The following is a 16,977-nucleotide window of genomic DNA, read 5'->3' on the forward strand; positions in this document are numbered from 1 at the left end:
CCCCAGCTATACCTCCGGGATATCAAAAGCCGATCCCATCTACACCTAACAATAACGCCCCTAGGAAATCCAACTTGGAAATCATGATGGAAAACTTTATAGCTTCTCAACAGCAAACCAATAAAGATTTCTTAAACCAGAATGTACACACTGGCGAACAAATTAAACAACTAGCAAGTAATGTAGATGCCCTGGCTACCCATAACAAAATGCTGGAAACACAAATATCACAAGTAGCTCAACAACAAGCGCCTACTGCTGTCCCAACTGGTACATTTCCTGGACAGCCCCAACCTAACCCGAGAAGCCACGCTCATGCAATCATACTAAGAAGTGGAACGGAAGTGGAAGGACCGTCTGACCCAAGGATAGAAAACCAAAACTCTAAAAAGTCAACTGAGGAAGAAAATAAAACTAAGGAAAAGGAAGAGAGTAATAAGGAAACCGTAGAAAAGAAGGAACCTTATGTACCTCCACCACCTTATAAACCACCTATCCCTTACCCTCAAAGGCTTATTAAAACCAAAGATGCGGGCCAATTTAAAAAATTTGTTGACCTACTGAAACAATTAAACGTCACAATTCCGTTTACAGAAGCTATTACGCAGATGCCCTCATATGCCAAGTTCTTAAAAGAAATTCTTTCTAATAAAAGGAAACTTGAAGATAGCGAAACCGTTACACTCACTGCTGAATGTAGCGCTATAATCCAGAATATGCCTCCTAAACTCAAAGACCCGGGTAGCTTCTCTATACCCTGTCACATAGGAAAATTTATCATCGACAAAGCCTTATGCAATTTAGGAGCCGGTATTAGTGTTATGCCTTTATCCATATGCAAGAAACTGGAAATGGGAGAATTAAGACCAACTAAAATGTCTGTGCAACTAGCAGATCGTTCCGTTAGATATCCTGTAGGAATTCTTGAAAACATTCCCGTGCGCATAGGTCAATTCTACATTCCAACTGATTTTATAATTATGGACATTAGAGAAGATGAAGTTACACCCATTATACTGGGAAGACCGTTCTTAGCAACTGCCGGTGCGATCATAGACGTAAAACGAGGACGACTCACTTTCGAAGTGGGAGAAGAGAAAATTGAGTTCATTCTTTCCCAATTTTTGAAAGCACCTGCAATAGAAGATACATGTTACTTCATGGATATCATCGATGAATGCATAAAAGAAACAGAGTTAGAAAAAGACAAATCATCTGACTATCTTGCAGAAGACAAACTTAACCAATGTTTAGCAATAACACCGGACCCTACGCAATGCCTTAAGAAACCAACCCTAGACCTGAAAACACTTCCCAAAAATCTGAGATATGAATTCCTAGACTTAGAACTTGAACGACCAGTGATAGTTGATGCAGACCTAGGAAAACTCGAAACAGAAAAACTCCTGCATATCTTAAGAAAATATCCAACCGCACTAGGATACAACATCACCGATCTTAAAGGAATAAGTCCTTCTATTTGTATGCACCGCATCATGCTAGAAGAAGACTGTAAAACTTCTAGGGAACACCAGAGGAGACTAAACCCGATCCTGAGTGAGGTAGTGAAGAAGGAAATAACCAAGTTATTAGAGGCAGGCATCATATATCCTATATCTGATAGCAAATGGGTTAGTCCTGTACACGTAGTACCGAAGAAAGGAGGTATAACAGTTATTGAAAATGAAAAAGGAGAAACTATAACCAAACGAATCGAATCGGGATGGAGAATGTGCATTGACTATAGGAAACTAAACAAAGCAACCCAAAAAGATCATTTCCCTTTACCATTCATTGACCAGATGTTAGAACGATTAGCAAAACATTCTCATTTCTGCTATCTAGACGGTTACTCAGGCTTCTTTCAAATACCAATTCATTCTGATGACCAAGAAAAGACAACGTTCACGTGTCCTTTTGGTACCTTCGCTTATAGACGAATGTCGTTTGGCTTGTGTAATGCTCCTGCAACCTTCCAAAGGTGCATGATGGCAATATTCGCCGATTTTCTCAAAAACATCATGGAAGTATTTATGGATGACTTTTCCGTATGCGGACAAAGCTTTGAGGAATTTCTTGAAAACCTAGAAAGAGTTCTAGAACGATGTGTAAAAGTAAACCTAGTACTTAATTGGGAAAAATGTCACTTTATGGTACAAGAAGGAATTGTTTTAGGACACATTATATCAAATAGAGGAATTGAAGTAGACAAAGCCAAAATAGAGGTAATCGAAAACCTTCAACCTCCGAAAACTGTGAGAGAAGTACGAAGCTTCTTAGGACATGCCGGTTTTTACCGACGATTCATTAAAGACTTCTCTAAAATAACTAAACCTTTAACCGGGCTATTGATGAAGGATGCTGAATTCATATTCGACAATAAATGTTTAGAAGCATTTCAAACGCTTAAACAAGCATTGATCTCCGCACCCATAATGCAGACACCAGATTGGAATGAACCATTCGAAATAATGTGTGATGCCAGTGATTACGCTGTAGGTGCTATTTTAGGACAACGAAAGGATAAAAAGCTTCACGTTATATATTACGCAAGTAGAACTCTAGATGAAGCACAAATGAATTACGCCACGACCGAGAAAGAACTTCTAGCAGTAGTATTTGCGCTAGATAAATTTCGTTCTTACTTGGTCGGAGCCAAAATAATCATTTACACTGACCACGCTGCTATCAAATACCTCTTAACAAAAAAAGATGCTAAACCTAGACTCCTAAGGTGGATCCTGTTGCTACAAGAGTTCGATTTGGAAATCAAAGACAAGAAAGGAACTGAAAACGTAGTAGCAGATCACCTCTCTAGACTTGAGAACCTTGAACTGGAAAGAACACCAACTAATGATGATTTCTCGTTATAGCTACTTTGGGAGAAAATAACGCTGATAAACAGGTAGAAACCACCTTAGCCATATCTGTTACACCATGGTACGCTGATCTCGTCAATTATTTAGCTGCCGGAATAGTTCCACCTACTTTATCCTACCAGCAGAAGAAACGATTCTTCTATGACATAAAACACTATTACTGGGATGAACCCTTACTCTTTAAAAGAGGCCCCGATGGTATTTTCCGTCGGTGTATACCCGAAGAAGAGGTAGAAAATATAATCCAACACTGTCACTCCGCTCCTTATGGTGGACATGCAAGTACATCCAAGACCTGCTCTAAAATCCTACAAGCCGGTTTTTATTGGCCAAATATATGGAAGGATGTGCATGCGGCTATTAAGAAATGTGATAGATGTCAACGCACAGGAAATATATCTAGACGTGACGAGATGCCACAAAAGGGCGTTTTGGAAGTAGAGATTTTCGACGTGTGGGGGATAGACTTCATGGGACCTTTTCCATCCTCTTTCGGTAACAAATACATACTCGTGGCAGTTGACTACGTATCAAAATGGATTGAAGCTATAGCTTCTCCAACAAACGACACACGAGTAGTAACTAGACTCTTTAAGAATATAATATTTCCAAGATTTGGTGTCCCAAGAATAGTAGTCAGTGATGGTGGATCGCATTTCATATCCAAGGTACTCGAAAAACTACTGTTTAAGTATGGCGTAAGGCATAGAGTAGCGACACCTTACCACCCTCAAACCAGTGGGCAAGTGGAAGTGTCTAACAGAGAAATCAAACAGATATTAGAAAAAACAGTCGCCACCTCAAGGAAAGACTGGTCATTGAAATTACCAGAAGCTTTATGGGCTTATCGAACTGCTTACAAAACTCCCATAGGGACAACCCCATTTAAGCTCATTTATGGAAAATCCTGCCACCTCCTGGTAGAATTAGAACATAAAGCCTATTGGGCTATTAAAAATCTAAATTTAAACTATATGGCCGCCGGCGAAAAGAGAATCCTTGATATAAGCGAATTAGAGGAACTCAGACGAGACGCTTATGAAAATGCCAGAATCTACAAAGAAAGAACAAAGCAATGGCATGACAAGCGCATAGCAAGGAAAATCTTCAAACAAGGCGATACAGTCCTGTTATTTAACTCTAGACTAAAGTTATTCCTGGGAAAACTACGATCTAGATGGTCAGGTCCATTTCAAATTACCAATGTTTTCCCCAGTGGAGCGGTGGAAATTAAAGGAAAATTTATGGAACCATTTACCGTAAACGGGCAACGTCTAAAACATTATCACTATGCAGAAAACAATGAAGATTCGCAAGTCTTGCACTTAGACGAAATGCCTCCAGAATTTATAGATTATAATTGATAGTTTTTATGTCGAGCTTGCGACATTAAACAAAGCGCTTAGTGGGAGACAACCCACAAATATTTATATTTTCATTTCTTCCTTAATTATTCTTTTAAATTTTATTTAGTATTCTTTCTTAATTTATTTTAATTTATTAAAAACTTTTCTCTTCTTCTTTCGGCATTTGGTCAAATCCTGACTAAAACTCTTGTTTTCTTTTTCTCTAGCTAACACTAACCTGATGGGACAAATTGATCGTATGGGTATCAAATTCAGAGGGAAAGCTCAGAAACAAAGGTTTGAGGAACTAGCCACGAGAGAGATGCTGCCTAGTTTGTATGCTGATGACTGGGCAATGACTGCCCTTGGACTAAGAGAAAGTGTCCTGTATTTGTTGAGTCAGATTGGGTGGGAAACCTCTCCTATCCGTAGACATTTCGTCACCTACCGGAGACTAACACTAGAATTCCTTAGCTCCCTGATCTATCTACCCAGCCATGGGAAAGGAATAAGCAGAGGTTACATCCAGTTTAGAATGTTTAACATGGAGTATCAATTTAATATTCAAGACTTCACCAACCTTTTAGGTTTCCCTACCTCCCTTGATACATTCACAGTGAGCCAAGAAGAACTTTTTGAATATAGAGAACTTGAACACTTTTGGGGAAGCTTGACTGGAAATGACGATCCCGAGGAACATGAGTTTCTCTCTGGGAACATACATAACCCGACCTTCCGTTATTTCCATAAGATCCTGACCCACACCTTATTTGGGAAGAAGTCAAACAGTACCTCAGTTTCACGTGATGAGCTCTTCATCATATTTTGTGCTTCCCAGAACCGTTCAGTAAACGGTGCCACTTTTATGTTGGCAAATTTTGACCACCTTATCCAAGATGAACGAGCACCAATTCGAATAGGCGGTTTGATAACCATGATTGGTAATGCTATCGGATTACGTCAACCTATGCTTGACTTAAGCCTTTTTTGTGGCATTACGATTATGAGTATACCCTTCCTCTTCAACACTATGTTTATAGCAAACCTAGGATCTGAAGAGTTTGAGCTTATAATTAATAACCAAGTTCTTTGCCTATTCAGCTTGCCCAGTCCTAGGACTAGTGTTCATAACCGCAATAACTGGCTCTACAATCTGAACGCAACACCCTCTCCAGCTAGATCTACTGAATCCATCCAGGACTATGAGATTTGTGATGACCAGATCCCTTATGCTGAATCTGACCCTCAGACACCATCTGGTTATTATGATATTGATCCTCCTCCTCAACCTACCCCGACCGAAGAGTCGGCAATACCTGATCCTAGACATCATATGCCCGAAGCTGATTATAACACCACCATTCAAGCTTTGATGTCAGAACAGGACGCCCTCAAAGAAGAGTTAGCTAACATGGGACAAGAATTTCTGGGATACATGAACAGTATGACAACTCAATTCCACGAGTTGCTGAACCATGTTAACTCCTTTGCTCATCCGGCCAGAGATCGTGCGGATGGATAGAAGTTGTTTTTCTTAGTTATTTAGTTTTAGTTAGATTATTCATTAATGTTATTTCAAATTATGTTCGTATTTGTTTCTCTTTCGCATTTTTTTGTTGTTTTCTCCTCCAATGTTACATTATGATTAATTTATGAAGCTATTGATTTATTTTACTTTACTATGAATTATGCAATATCTAGCAATAATGCTTTCTACTGTATGCTACCTACATAACTTATTAAAGATATATATATATATATATATATATATATATATATATATATATATATATATATATATATATATATATATATATATATATATATATATATATATATATATATATATATATATATATATATATATATATATATATATTATGGAAAGTAGAATAGCATGCAAGGCAATTTAAAGTATCACAATAGCCAAATAAAATAAACTGAAGCAAAACAAAATAATAAAAATAAATTACTATAATTATTATAAAGAACGCAAGCAGTAACGTGCCACAGAAAGACTGTGTGACGAGCGTCACACAATCTATCACGGACGTCACACCAAGTGCCTGTGACGCCCGTAACGCCCCTGTCACGAGCGTGACACCGTCTGACCATGTTAACGTTACTAACCGTTGGGAGACGCCCGTTACACCACTTCACCTTTTTACCTTCCCCATTTATTCACATTTACCCACATTTATTTACTTTTCAACCACACCCTTTCCAACTTCCAATTTTTTTTTCCTATAAATACCCACCATACCTTTCTTCATACACCACAAATCATTCTATAAACTACATTTCTTCCTATTACCTTTACTTCTTTCAAACCACTTACCGATATGGCGGGCAACCAAGCTTTCGGAAATATCATCTTCCGATCCGAAGATGACAATTATCAAAGGGAGCAGTTCGAGCGTTTCCAACAACGAGGTGTCACCTCTACCAGGTATCCTGATCTAACTTGTTTACAAGAATTAGGATTACTTCAAGGTATAGAATGGATGCTCCGTCTTGCTGATTTAACCTTTCTATGCACGCATAATCAACCTACCTACCCCTCCCTAACCTTAGAATTTTTAAGTTCATATGCGTACAACACTCTCACCGGTGAAGACGAGTACTTAACCGGTACCGCAACCTTCAGTATGTTCAACACCGAATACTCCTTATCCCAAAACCAATTGAGTACCATGCTACAGTTCCCTGTAGAAGGTCAAGTCCACCCGAGAATCCCTCCGAATTCCCAGTGGAACATACACGCCTTCGACCTCTTTAGGAAAATATCCGGTGTAGATGCCAACAACTGGGAAGAGCTCCTTGTTTCCCATATACATAACCCAACTATCTGGTACTTTATCCGCATCCTGCAAAACACAGTTTTTAGAAGACCGAACAACAACAAAGTCAACGCAAAGGAATTATTCTTCCTCGAATGCGTCTTCGAACCGGATACTAAGGTAAACGCCGCCTCCTTCCTATTTCATCATATCCGCACATTATGTGCTAGAGGCCGTCAACCTTTTGTAATTGGTGGATTAATCACCACCATAGCACTTGGCTTAAACCTAGGGGACCGACTCCAAACTTTAGAATCTTTACCTCCCCTATTTATGGATATAAGCTACTATCGGTCCAGCCGCCTAATTAAGAACAGAGTAGGCGGAAAATATTACCTTATGGTGAATAACCAGGAAGTCCCAAGCATTGTTCTACCCAACATTGCCCTAACGGATGTCACCAACCCCAACCGCCACCTCTATGATCTGAATGCTCCCGAAGCTACCGAGCCTTCACACGCAAACCCGTCTACAGACGAGTTCGAAGAAATGGAGCTAGGTGATCATGCTCCGGCACAACAATCAGTCCCGCTCAACCCTTCCGATAATGCCGCTGGCCCATCCTCACGACGTCGTTGATGAAGAAGACCTGCAACCAATGACGACATCATGGATGCTATTGATGGTATGCAAGCGCAGAATCTCGAAATGATGCAAATGATGCGCCAAATGCAACAACAACAGGAAGCGAGGAATGCTATAACCGATCAGCAGTTCACTGAGTTTCTCAGCAGGTTTGACGACTTAGAAGTACGTCAACGATCACCAGGTCCAAGAACAAGAGGCGGCAGGCAGCATTGATTTAATTTCCTTTTCATTTTGTATTTCTTTTGATTTCCTTGAAACATTGGGGACAATGTTTCATTTAAGTATGGGGGGGGGGGGGGGGGAAACCGTGTTCTTTCTATCCTCCCTTCTTCAAGTATGTACCTTTCTTTTCATTGTTATTTCCCTTGAATTATATATATATAAAAAAAAATTCTTATAATATATTTTAAGTTAAGTCCCTAGTGTGAAAAATTTCTATTATCTACTCCCTCAAAAATTTTCATGAGCCATAACAAAAATTCAACACACTCAGTAAGTATAAAGGTTGCTTATTTTATCGAACTTGAACAAATTAAGACAAAAACTATTACCACCCCAACACTCTAAACAAACCTCAACTTGTTAGATCAGAAAGGCAACTATTATACAAGTCCCTGGATTTTTAACTTTATAGTAACCCCGAGTAGTTTATACAAGAAGTCAGCACCATCTTAATAGCAAACTACGTGGAGGGCCGATGAATATAAGTGAATGATTCCCAAAATAAAAATATATATCAGGAAATGCACTAACTAAGTTAGGTGATCCTTACCAGATCATTTAATCTAAAGGTTGCAGATCATATAAAAACATAATACGAAAGACCCATTATGAGTTGGTTCAGCAGGTATCTGGTACTGAACTTGGTAGGGAGGACTACGGTTCGATCCCCCGCAATTCGCAATGGACTAAATAACAAAGTTATCCGACTCATGTACCAGAGCTTCAAGATAAAAAGGGGATCAGAATCACTAACCGGTCACTCCACTATGTGCGCGAAACGATAAAGGGCTTAATGTGATTTCGCTAGAATGAAAACGGGTGAAATAAGAGAAAAAGAACCAGGCTAGCTATAATAGCATGACTCGAACTGGTTTGCATGAGGTAAGATTATCAGATGTGGTAACGGTAGTTCTTGATGTCGAGATTAAATTCAAGTTGCTTCTAAACAAAATCTACTTGCAACCTAGTACGAATTGATGTGTGTTTTGAAATTTCATCTGGCTAAATTTTTAAAATGAGTTCTATACTGTATTTTGCTTAAGGACAAGCAAAGGTCTAAGTATGGGGGAGTTTGATAACATGAAATAATATCACATTCTAGGACTCGATTTAATTAAATTATATTATTATTTACTTCAATTTACTTCATTTTATTCGATATTACTCGGTATTTTCTTTCTATTTATCTCAGGTAGCTTATTTGAAGCACAAGTGAAAAAGGAAGAAAAGGAGGTGCAAAAAGAAATGAAAAGAAGCAAATTCCACCAAGCCAAAGCCCAGCCCAAAAGCAAGGCGCTGCGCCCGTGACGAGCGTCACACAAGCTGTGACGAGCGTCACGCCCTACCTACTTGTGTTACGAGCGTAACACATGGTGTGACGTACGTCACACCATTCCCCTATATTTTTGGCTTCAGAAGCGCAACAAAGACGTTGAGGCCTATTGTTACGCTTGACCATTTGCAACGTGAAGACTCTTTACACGGAAGACCTCTGGAAACAGTTACAACAATTGACCAATATAAATAGTAGCTTTTGGCAAACCCTGCGGGACTCTCCGCTTCGTTCAATTTTCTTCTTCCAGCCGTGCAAGCATACCATTATTTCTCCTTTACTGTTTTTTCTTTTAATTGCAATTCTTATTTTTACTTTCCTTTCCAGTTAATCTTTCAGCACTTAATTAATTTTTCGCACAATAGTTTCTACACCGGAAACTATTGTGTATCTTTCACTAGATCTAACCTTACGTTAGACCCTAGATTTTTATTCCTTCACTTTTGTTTTCCTGTCCGATTGAAGAATTCAAGAACAAATCCAACCGGTCTGTGGTGGAGTGTTCAAGATTGCTATAAATTATTCAGGTTCTTTAATTATTGTTTGAATTTATATATGCTCTGCTTTACTGTTTATTTATATTATTTGCCTAAGACGGAATTATTTATGCATGTTGATTATTTAGATCTGTTAAGCATGTCTGGCTAATTTATTTAGGTATCGGTATGTAGAGTAAGCGGAATGAAGGAATCAAAACTAAGTTGGTTTAATTACATTTAAAAATAAAATCACTCTTTTTACGGTCTCAATTTACATGTTTAATAACAAGGTTTTGTACGAAAGTAAAAGACATAAAGAAGTTAAAATCAATAGAACGAGAGTTTGAGTTTTTAACTGGACAGTGTAAATTGGACATTAATTCTAGATCAGGGCGAAAGCAATTTTTAGAGTTAATTAAATTCTAATCTTTTTCAAAAAGTATTTTTAAAGGTTGAATGTGAGGACTAGAGTTAAGCATTTGAATTTAATTATATAATCTAAGTCAACAGAGCAAGAGTTTGAGACAAGGATGTTTAAACGTTTAGTGTTTTCTTAAAAAGAGTTTCTACGGATTCTATTATTTTCAAAAAGTGATTTTGGACTTAACTAATAAGTGATAGCTACGTTAATATAAAATCATAGTTTATTCAACAGAGCGAGAGTTTGAGATAAGACTTTTAATCAATAGTGTCTACTGAAAGGATTTGTTTTAAAACCAAGAAACCAACGAAGAATTGATTCCCTAATTACGACGAACTACATACCGATATCCGCTTAATTAATATTTAATTTAGATCTTATTTTAGTTTTAACTTTTCCCCCAAACAATCAAAGTATTATCCGCCTTAGCTTTACGAAGCAACCTTAGAAAACGGTATATCGATTCATAAGTCCCTGTGGGATCGATATCTTTTAAAACTACGCGATAGAACTGTGCACTTGCAGTTTGTACCCCAAATTCGACCCATAAAGTCGCGATCAGAATACATGTCACTCCTAGCAATAATCTAATGGACTCCAGGAGAGCTACATGAGCAAATGTTTCATCAAAGTCAACTCCTTCAACTTGAGTGTATCCTTGTGTTACCAATCTTGCTTTATTTTTAGTAACCACACCTTTTTCATCAGATTTGTTCTTGTAAACCCACTTTGTTCCAATAACATTTATTCCTTCAGGTCTTGGAACCAATTCCCACACTTCATTTAACTTGAATTGGCCTAACTCTTCCTGCATGGCATTGATCCAGAATTCATCATTTAAGGCTTCTTTGACATTCTTAGGCTCAATCTTGGACACAAAACAGGCATGTGAGATCACTTCCCTTGATCTAGTGGTGACCCCTTTATTTGGGTCTCCTATAATGAGATCTTTAGGATGATCCTTCTGAATTCTGATAGAGGGTCCCGTATTAACTTTATCAACTTCAGGTTCAGCTTAAGTGGACTCACTCTCATTACTTTTGTCCATGAGATCAGTTGGGGCATCATTCAGAAATGTTTCAACATCGTCTGTGACATCAGTCTCTTGATCATCAACAACAACATTGATAGATTCCATCATAACTTTTGTTCTGGAATTAAAAACTCTAAAGGCTCTGCTGTTTGTTGAGTAGCCCAGAAATATTCCTTCATCACTCTTGGGGTCCATTTTCCTTCTTTGTTCACGATCAGCCAAGATATAACATTTACTACCAAACACATGGAAGTATTTAATAGTAGGTCTTCTTCCCTTCCAGACTTCATATAAAGTGGTTGGGGTCCCTTTCCTCAAGGTAACTCTGTTGTGAACATAACAAGTTGTGTTCATAGTCATTTAGAGGTTGGGCTTTGGATTTGATTGGGGAAATTCGACCACCATCATCTAAGAATCAGAGGTATATCTTGGTCGACATTGATTATTTTACGAAACGGATCGAAGTTGTACCTTTACCAAATGTAAGCCAAGAAGATGTGATCGATTTTATCCAGAAACATATTATTTATAAATTTGGAATCCCAGAGACTACCACAACAGATCAAGGATCAATATTTACTGGTCGAAAGATGCAAGAATTTGCTAAGGAAATGGGCTTCAAATTGTTAACTTTTACGCCATATTATGCTCAGACTAATGGTCAGGTCGAAATAGCTACTAAGGTGATTATTGGTTTGATTAAGAAACATGTGGGGAAGAAGCCTATAAATTTGCACAAAACTTTAGATCAGATTTTGTGGGCATGTCGTACCTCTCCCAAGGAAGCCACAAATTCAACCCCTTTTCGAATGACCTTTGGTCATGATGTAGTTCTACTAGTAGAAATTTACCTACAATCTATAAGTATTCAGAGGCATCATGAAATTCCATCAGAGTCATATTGTAACATGATGTTGGATGAGCTAATCGATCTAGATGAAGAGAGACTAAATGCTTTGGAGTTATTAAAATAGCAGAAGAAGAGAGTAAAAAGCTCTTAATAGAAGAAGGTAAAAATTAAAACATTTTCGTCTGAAGACTTGGTATGGAAATTTGTTCTTCCAATGGATCGAAAGGATAGGACCTTAGGGAAGTGGTCTCCCAAGTGGGAAAGCCCTTTTCAAATTTTGTAAGTATTCTCTAATGGAGCCTATGAGATTGAGGAACTTAGCGAAGACAAAATAATCTTGAGAGTGAATGGAAAATATTTGAAAAGATATAAGCCAACACTCTAAGAAATAAAAATAAGAAATGAGTAATTGTGTATAATTTAAGCATAGCCAATATGGTAAAAGGTGCCAAAATGATTTAAATTTGTATTAAAGGCCCAAAGGGATAATATTCATTACAACCAAGACTTATATTCATTACATCAAATAGGCAAAAAATGGAAAAGGAGACTAGAACTAAAAAGGGAGATTGGCCTTTATATGGAGGTACTTTGTTTTGAGAAGTTCCAGGCGTTTCTCACATAAATACCGTTTTGACCGGAGAAGTATGATTTTTGATTCAAGTTTTCGCGCTTTTTCGACGAACTCCATGCAAAACTCTAGTTATTTAGCCTACAAGGCATCATCGAACTCCAGAAGTTCACTTTTGCGCTTTTAGGCTTCAGAGATTTTGGCCTGCAGTTCCTCTATTTGTTTTCTCCATGAAGTAATGTCATGTTCATGGCCTTCGATCTCCTCTTTATTCTTTTGTTTCGTCTGCTCCAGTTCCATTGCCTTGTTGATAGACTCAATGGCAGCATTCCAAGCAGCTGCTTCAGAACCAACTTTCTTTTTTATCTCTCTGGTTAGCTGGGGTAATAGCTTATGATCTTCGACAACTTGGTCGATCATAGTGCCTATCTCCAAGTTGACATTGGCCACTTCAGGGGAAGCTTCTAGTAGATTGACTTGGTTAAGAAGAGGCTTCAATGTTAAAAGGGCAGAAGGATCAGCCAGTAGAAGCAGGAACAAGTCACCCTTGAAGACTTTTTCCTTGATTTTTGAAAGCACTTCATATGTAGGCGTACTCGAAGGTTGATCATCAGATGCCGTAGCAGTGCTAAGGCTTTTCTCATAAGAGCTCTCCCTACAGCTTAACATAGCTTTCAGATATTCAAGGGGTTGGTTTCATTTTAGAATAACTAGTTCTTCTATAGAGAAACCCCTAGTGCTTCCTGTCGAAACTCTGCCTTTTGGAATAACTGCAATGGTTGGAGTGACAAGAGTTTGACTTTGAGTCTGTCCTTCACCTATGTCCTGGTTCCCCTCATCATTGTTGTCCTCTTCTTCGAAGCCTCCATCATCATCACCAACGTTAAGTAGGGTATGGTTACCTTCGTCTTCCTCATCCATTACTGTATCTTCGCCATCGTTACCCTCTTGTCGGGGATCGACTGTGCCTTCGACGTTGGGTGAACCGTCTCCAGGATTGTCTCCAACTTGAACTTATTCCTCCACTACCATGGTATCTTAGTTCACTCCATCTTGGTCCTCTTCGCTTGAATTAGCTTCGTGATCGGAACCGCTGGTATGTGAATGTTGGGTATTGGTCTTTGGTGGCGAAGTATCAAGCTCACCAACAATGGGTTGATTTATTTCACTCATGGAGCTTTTCTCAGATGAAGGTCGATAGGTAGGTTTGCCAGCGCTATTGAGGACAACTGCTATGGAAACTGGCGCGGAGGAAGTTGTAGCTATTGTTCGAGCGGCAGTACCTGCACCATCCTGAAACCAGAACAATCGAAAGATAAGTGGTGGAAGACAATAAATCAACTAATCAAGATAGAGTGAGGTTTTTTTTACCTTGTCTCCTTCGACCCCAGAGCTGGAGTTATCACTTTCGCTCTGAGTCGCTGCTATCTTCGCTGTGGTCTCTAGGGTAGGCTCTTAGATAGTTAATGCAGTAGGCCTTTCTTGGAAAGCTTTGTTGGAGGATGGATCAAAGCTTCAATGATATTTGGTTGTTGTTTTCTCTTCCTGGAAGTAAGGTCGAGCACAGGTGACAGGTCCTCTTCGTTAGAATCTATTATGACAGGGGTTTCTGTTGTTTTGTTTTGGATTTTTATTGGGGTTAGAAGAGGTTTTTGAGCAACCTGAATTTGATATTGAAGTATTAGTACCATTAGACATAAAAAAGAGTAAAAAGGGTAATACTAAGATATACCTTTGTAGGATTACTGCCTCCCTCAGTCTTCGATTTGACTGGCCTTCTGATTATTGGTTTCTTGGGTGGGACCCTAGTGGCTAAAAGAAAAAATAACATCGAACAGTTAGTGCAAGCTAAGGGTGGATATCCTAATAGAGGGGTATGATTTGAGAAAAACCTCTGATGTCACACCTTCATATATGTCTGATTCGATATGAACATCTTCGATCCCTATATGAAGATGCCCTTTGAAACTATCTAGAGTATGCTTAGTCGCAACCACCCACTGGGATTTTTTTTGTGACTGCTGTTGAAGGATTTTAATGGTGTCCCCACAGATAAACCAGTCTGGAAATGGAGGGGCAAGGGCCACTCCAAAGTCTGCATTTGGCAGTTGAGGAAATTTTGGGGGAAACAATTTGAAAGCCATTTCGTAGCGTTTCTCATGAGGAACGTACGAACGTATTTTCAGAGTTTCCATTTTCTTTGAAAATTTTTCCTTTAGCGTAGCAGCTGCTTTGCGGATGGTTCGACTAAGATCATCGGGCCTATAGGCAGTTTCAAAGTAATTTTGGAACGCTTAAAGTTCTTTGATGAGTGTGTAATTACCTTTTTTGGTTCTTTCCTGCACAAGAAGAAAAGCTTTACCAATATGTTGGATAAAGGAGGGGACATCATAGAACTCTTCAGTATAGTATGCATTCCACCATCTCCCAAAATCTCGAGTACAGAGGAAGTTAGCCTCAAAGTTGATAAGGGTAAGTTGGGTCTTACCAATGTATCTAGCTAGATGTTTAAGGATTGTGGCTTTATTATGGAATGTGTTTTAGAGGAGGAGGCTACCCTTTCTGTCATACAAGCACTTTGGGAGAGCCTAAATTAACCCAAACTGTCGAGCTACAAGGTTGGGTTGATAGGCGATCAAAGTAACTTGAACCTTCAAGGGGTTTAGTCAAAGGTTAAGACCCTAGGAGTCAAAAAGGCTTCCTAAATCAGTAGAGATTTTGTCTCTCGTTTTTTGGAGGGAGATGGGAAAGGCCTTGTAAACCATTCCGAACCATACTTCCTGGCAGCGAAGGGGGCCATGCTCGAAGTAAATACATGGCGCTTGGCGAACATCATGATAAAACCCTTGAAAGTTGGTCGAAGAGCTTGTCCTTCGTCGTTGGGGGTTAGATGGGCCAATATAATTCCTTCGATTCCTTTGTTTTTCACTTCCTCAGCTTCTTCATCGACGAAGCCTTTATTGGGTAGACTTGCCTCGAATGTGGCATTAAGGCAGAGTTGTAATAGCCAAAAGGGACCAGAGAGGAGGAGATTTCCTTTTTCCCCCGAGTTCTTCAGTTGAGTGACTCCATCACTCAATGATTCATAAAGGCTCGCTAGTATCATTTTGCTTAAGCAAACATCATGCCTAACATGTAATTGGTTCGCCAGGGTAATGTACTTCTTGGCGACTTGTAGAGATTTCGAGCAGAACACAGAATGAGATAGCCACAGAGCTAATAAATCTATGTGTTCCACATCAGAGATGGTGTCAGTGTCTTTGTTATGATAGTGCATAATGTGGGTCGAATACGCAGCTCTAGAGGTCGAAAAAGCTATAGTATCCTCAGAATCAATATCAGGGTCATATGTGTGTCCAGTGGGTGTTAGCTCTGTGATAGCGGCTAGGTCAAAAAGTGTTGGTATGATCATGCCACATGGAAGGTGGAAGGTGTAATGTGTGTTATCCCAAAAATACAGTGAAGAAACCAACATAGAAGTGCTATACTCCAAGCCTACTTTCGACAACATTATCAGGTCGTAAATTCCCATGTCTTTCCAGTTTTGGGCTTTGGTTTTTTCTATTTTGTTTAGCCATTCCAAATAATTTTTTGGGTCTTTGAATAAGGGAGTAGCATGAAAAACTCTAATGTCGTTGTTCATGAATCTCAAATCTATGGTTTCATTTGTTTTTCGGTTTTCAGCAGCGGTTAGTTCAACCCTAGGTTTCTTCGCTTTCCCTATGGATTTACATTTATGGTAAGAGGGAAAGTATTCCTTAAGTTTGCTAAAATCAGTGTCTAAATCATCCAAAGGTCCAGATAATATGAGTTTTACCAGAAACAAAAATAGGGATAAGTACCTGGGAAGCGTAAATCCTTTGTTGTCCTCAGTTTTGGGTTCTGGGATGTATTGTTGATTACCCACCATTAATTGACCAGGTAATATGGTGAAAGGAGGGAGTTATGAAATCTTCTTAGGAGCTTTTGACTTGACAGAAGTCTTGGTAGCTTTGCTTACTTCTTTGGAGGTTTTGCTTAAGGTTTCCATCGTTGTTGAAAGTTGGAAGAAGAGGAGATAACCTGGGTTTTTTGATTGAAGATTGTTTGAGGATGAATAGTTATAATGTTTGAGAGTTCAGAAGGCGTAAAGAGTGGAATTGGTGAGTTTGTGGCTTTTATAAGCGTGCTTGGAAGAAAAATCGTTTCAAATCAACATTAATGCTTGACAAGTTAGTGAGACACGTGTCTTTCTTGGATGGTGTGATGCAGAGGTGGTAATTAATGCCTTAACCCACGATCTCCTAGGGTCTAGGAAATGTGATGATTAAAAGATTCGGTTGTGGGTTGAAGAGACATGGTAAGGAAAAAGGTAATGATGACTCTGACGTCACCAGACAGCTGGAAGAAACTGAAACGTTTTGTAACATTGGAAC

The 16,977-nt window shown here is 38.9% G+C and overlaps 1 protein-coding gene across 1 annotated transcript; it reads left to right on the forward strand.

The window, feature by feature from the left end:
• Positions 1-11,731: 11,731 nt before the first annotated feature.
• On the forward strand, positions 11,732-12,115 carry LOC127130936 (uncharacterized). Its single transcript, XM_051059888.1, has one exon. The coding sequence runs from the start codon at positions 11,732-11,734 to the stop codon at positions 12,113-12,115; it is 384 nt and encodes a 127-aa protein (XP_050915845.1).
• The last annotated feature ends 4,862 nt before the right edge of the window (positions 12,116-16,977 follow it).

This window comes from Lathyrus oleraceus, chromosome 3 (genome assembly GCF_024323335.1).
Source record: "Lathyrus oleraceus cultivar Zhongwan6 chromosome 3, CAAS_Psat_ZW6_1.0, whole genome shotgun sequence".
Lineage (NCBI taxonomy): Eukaryota > Viridiplantae > Streptophyta > Magnoliopsida > Fabales > Fabaceae > Lathyrus > Lathyrus oleraceus.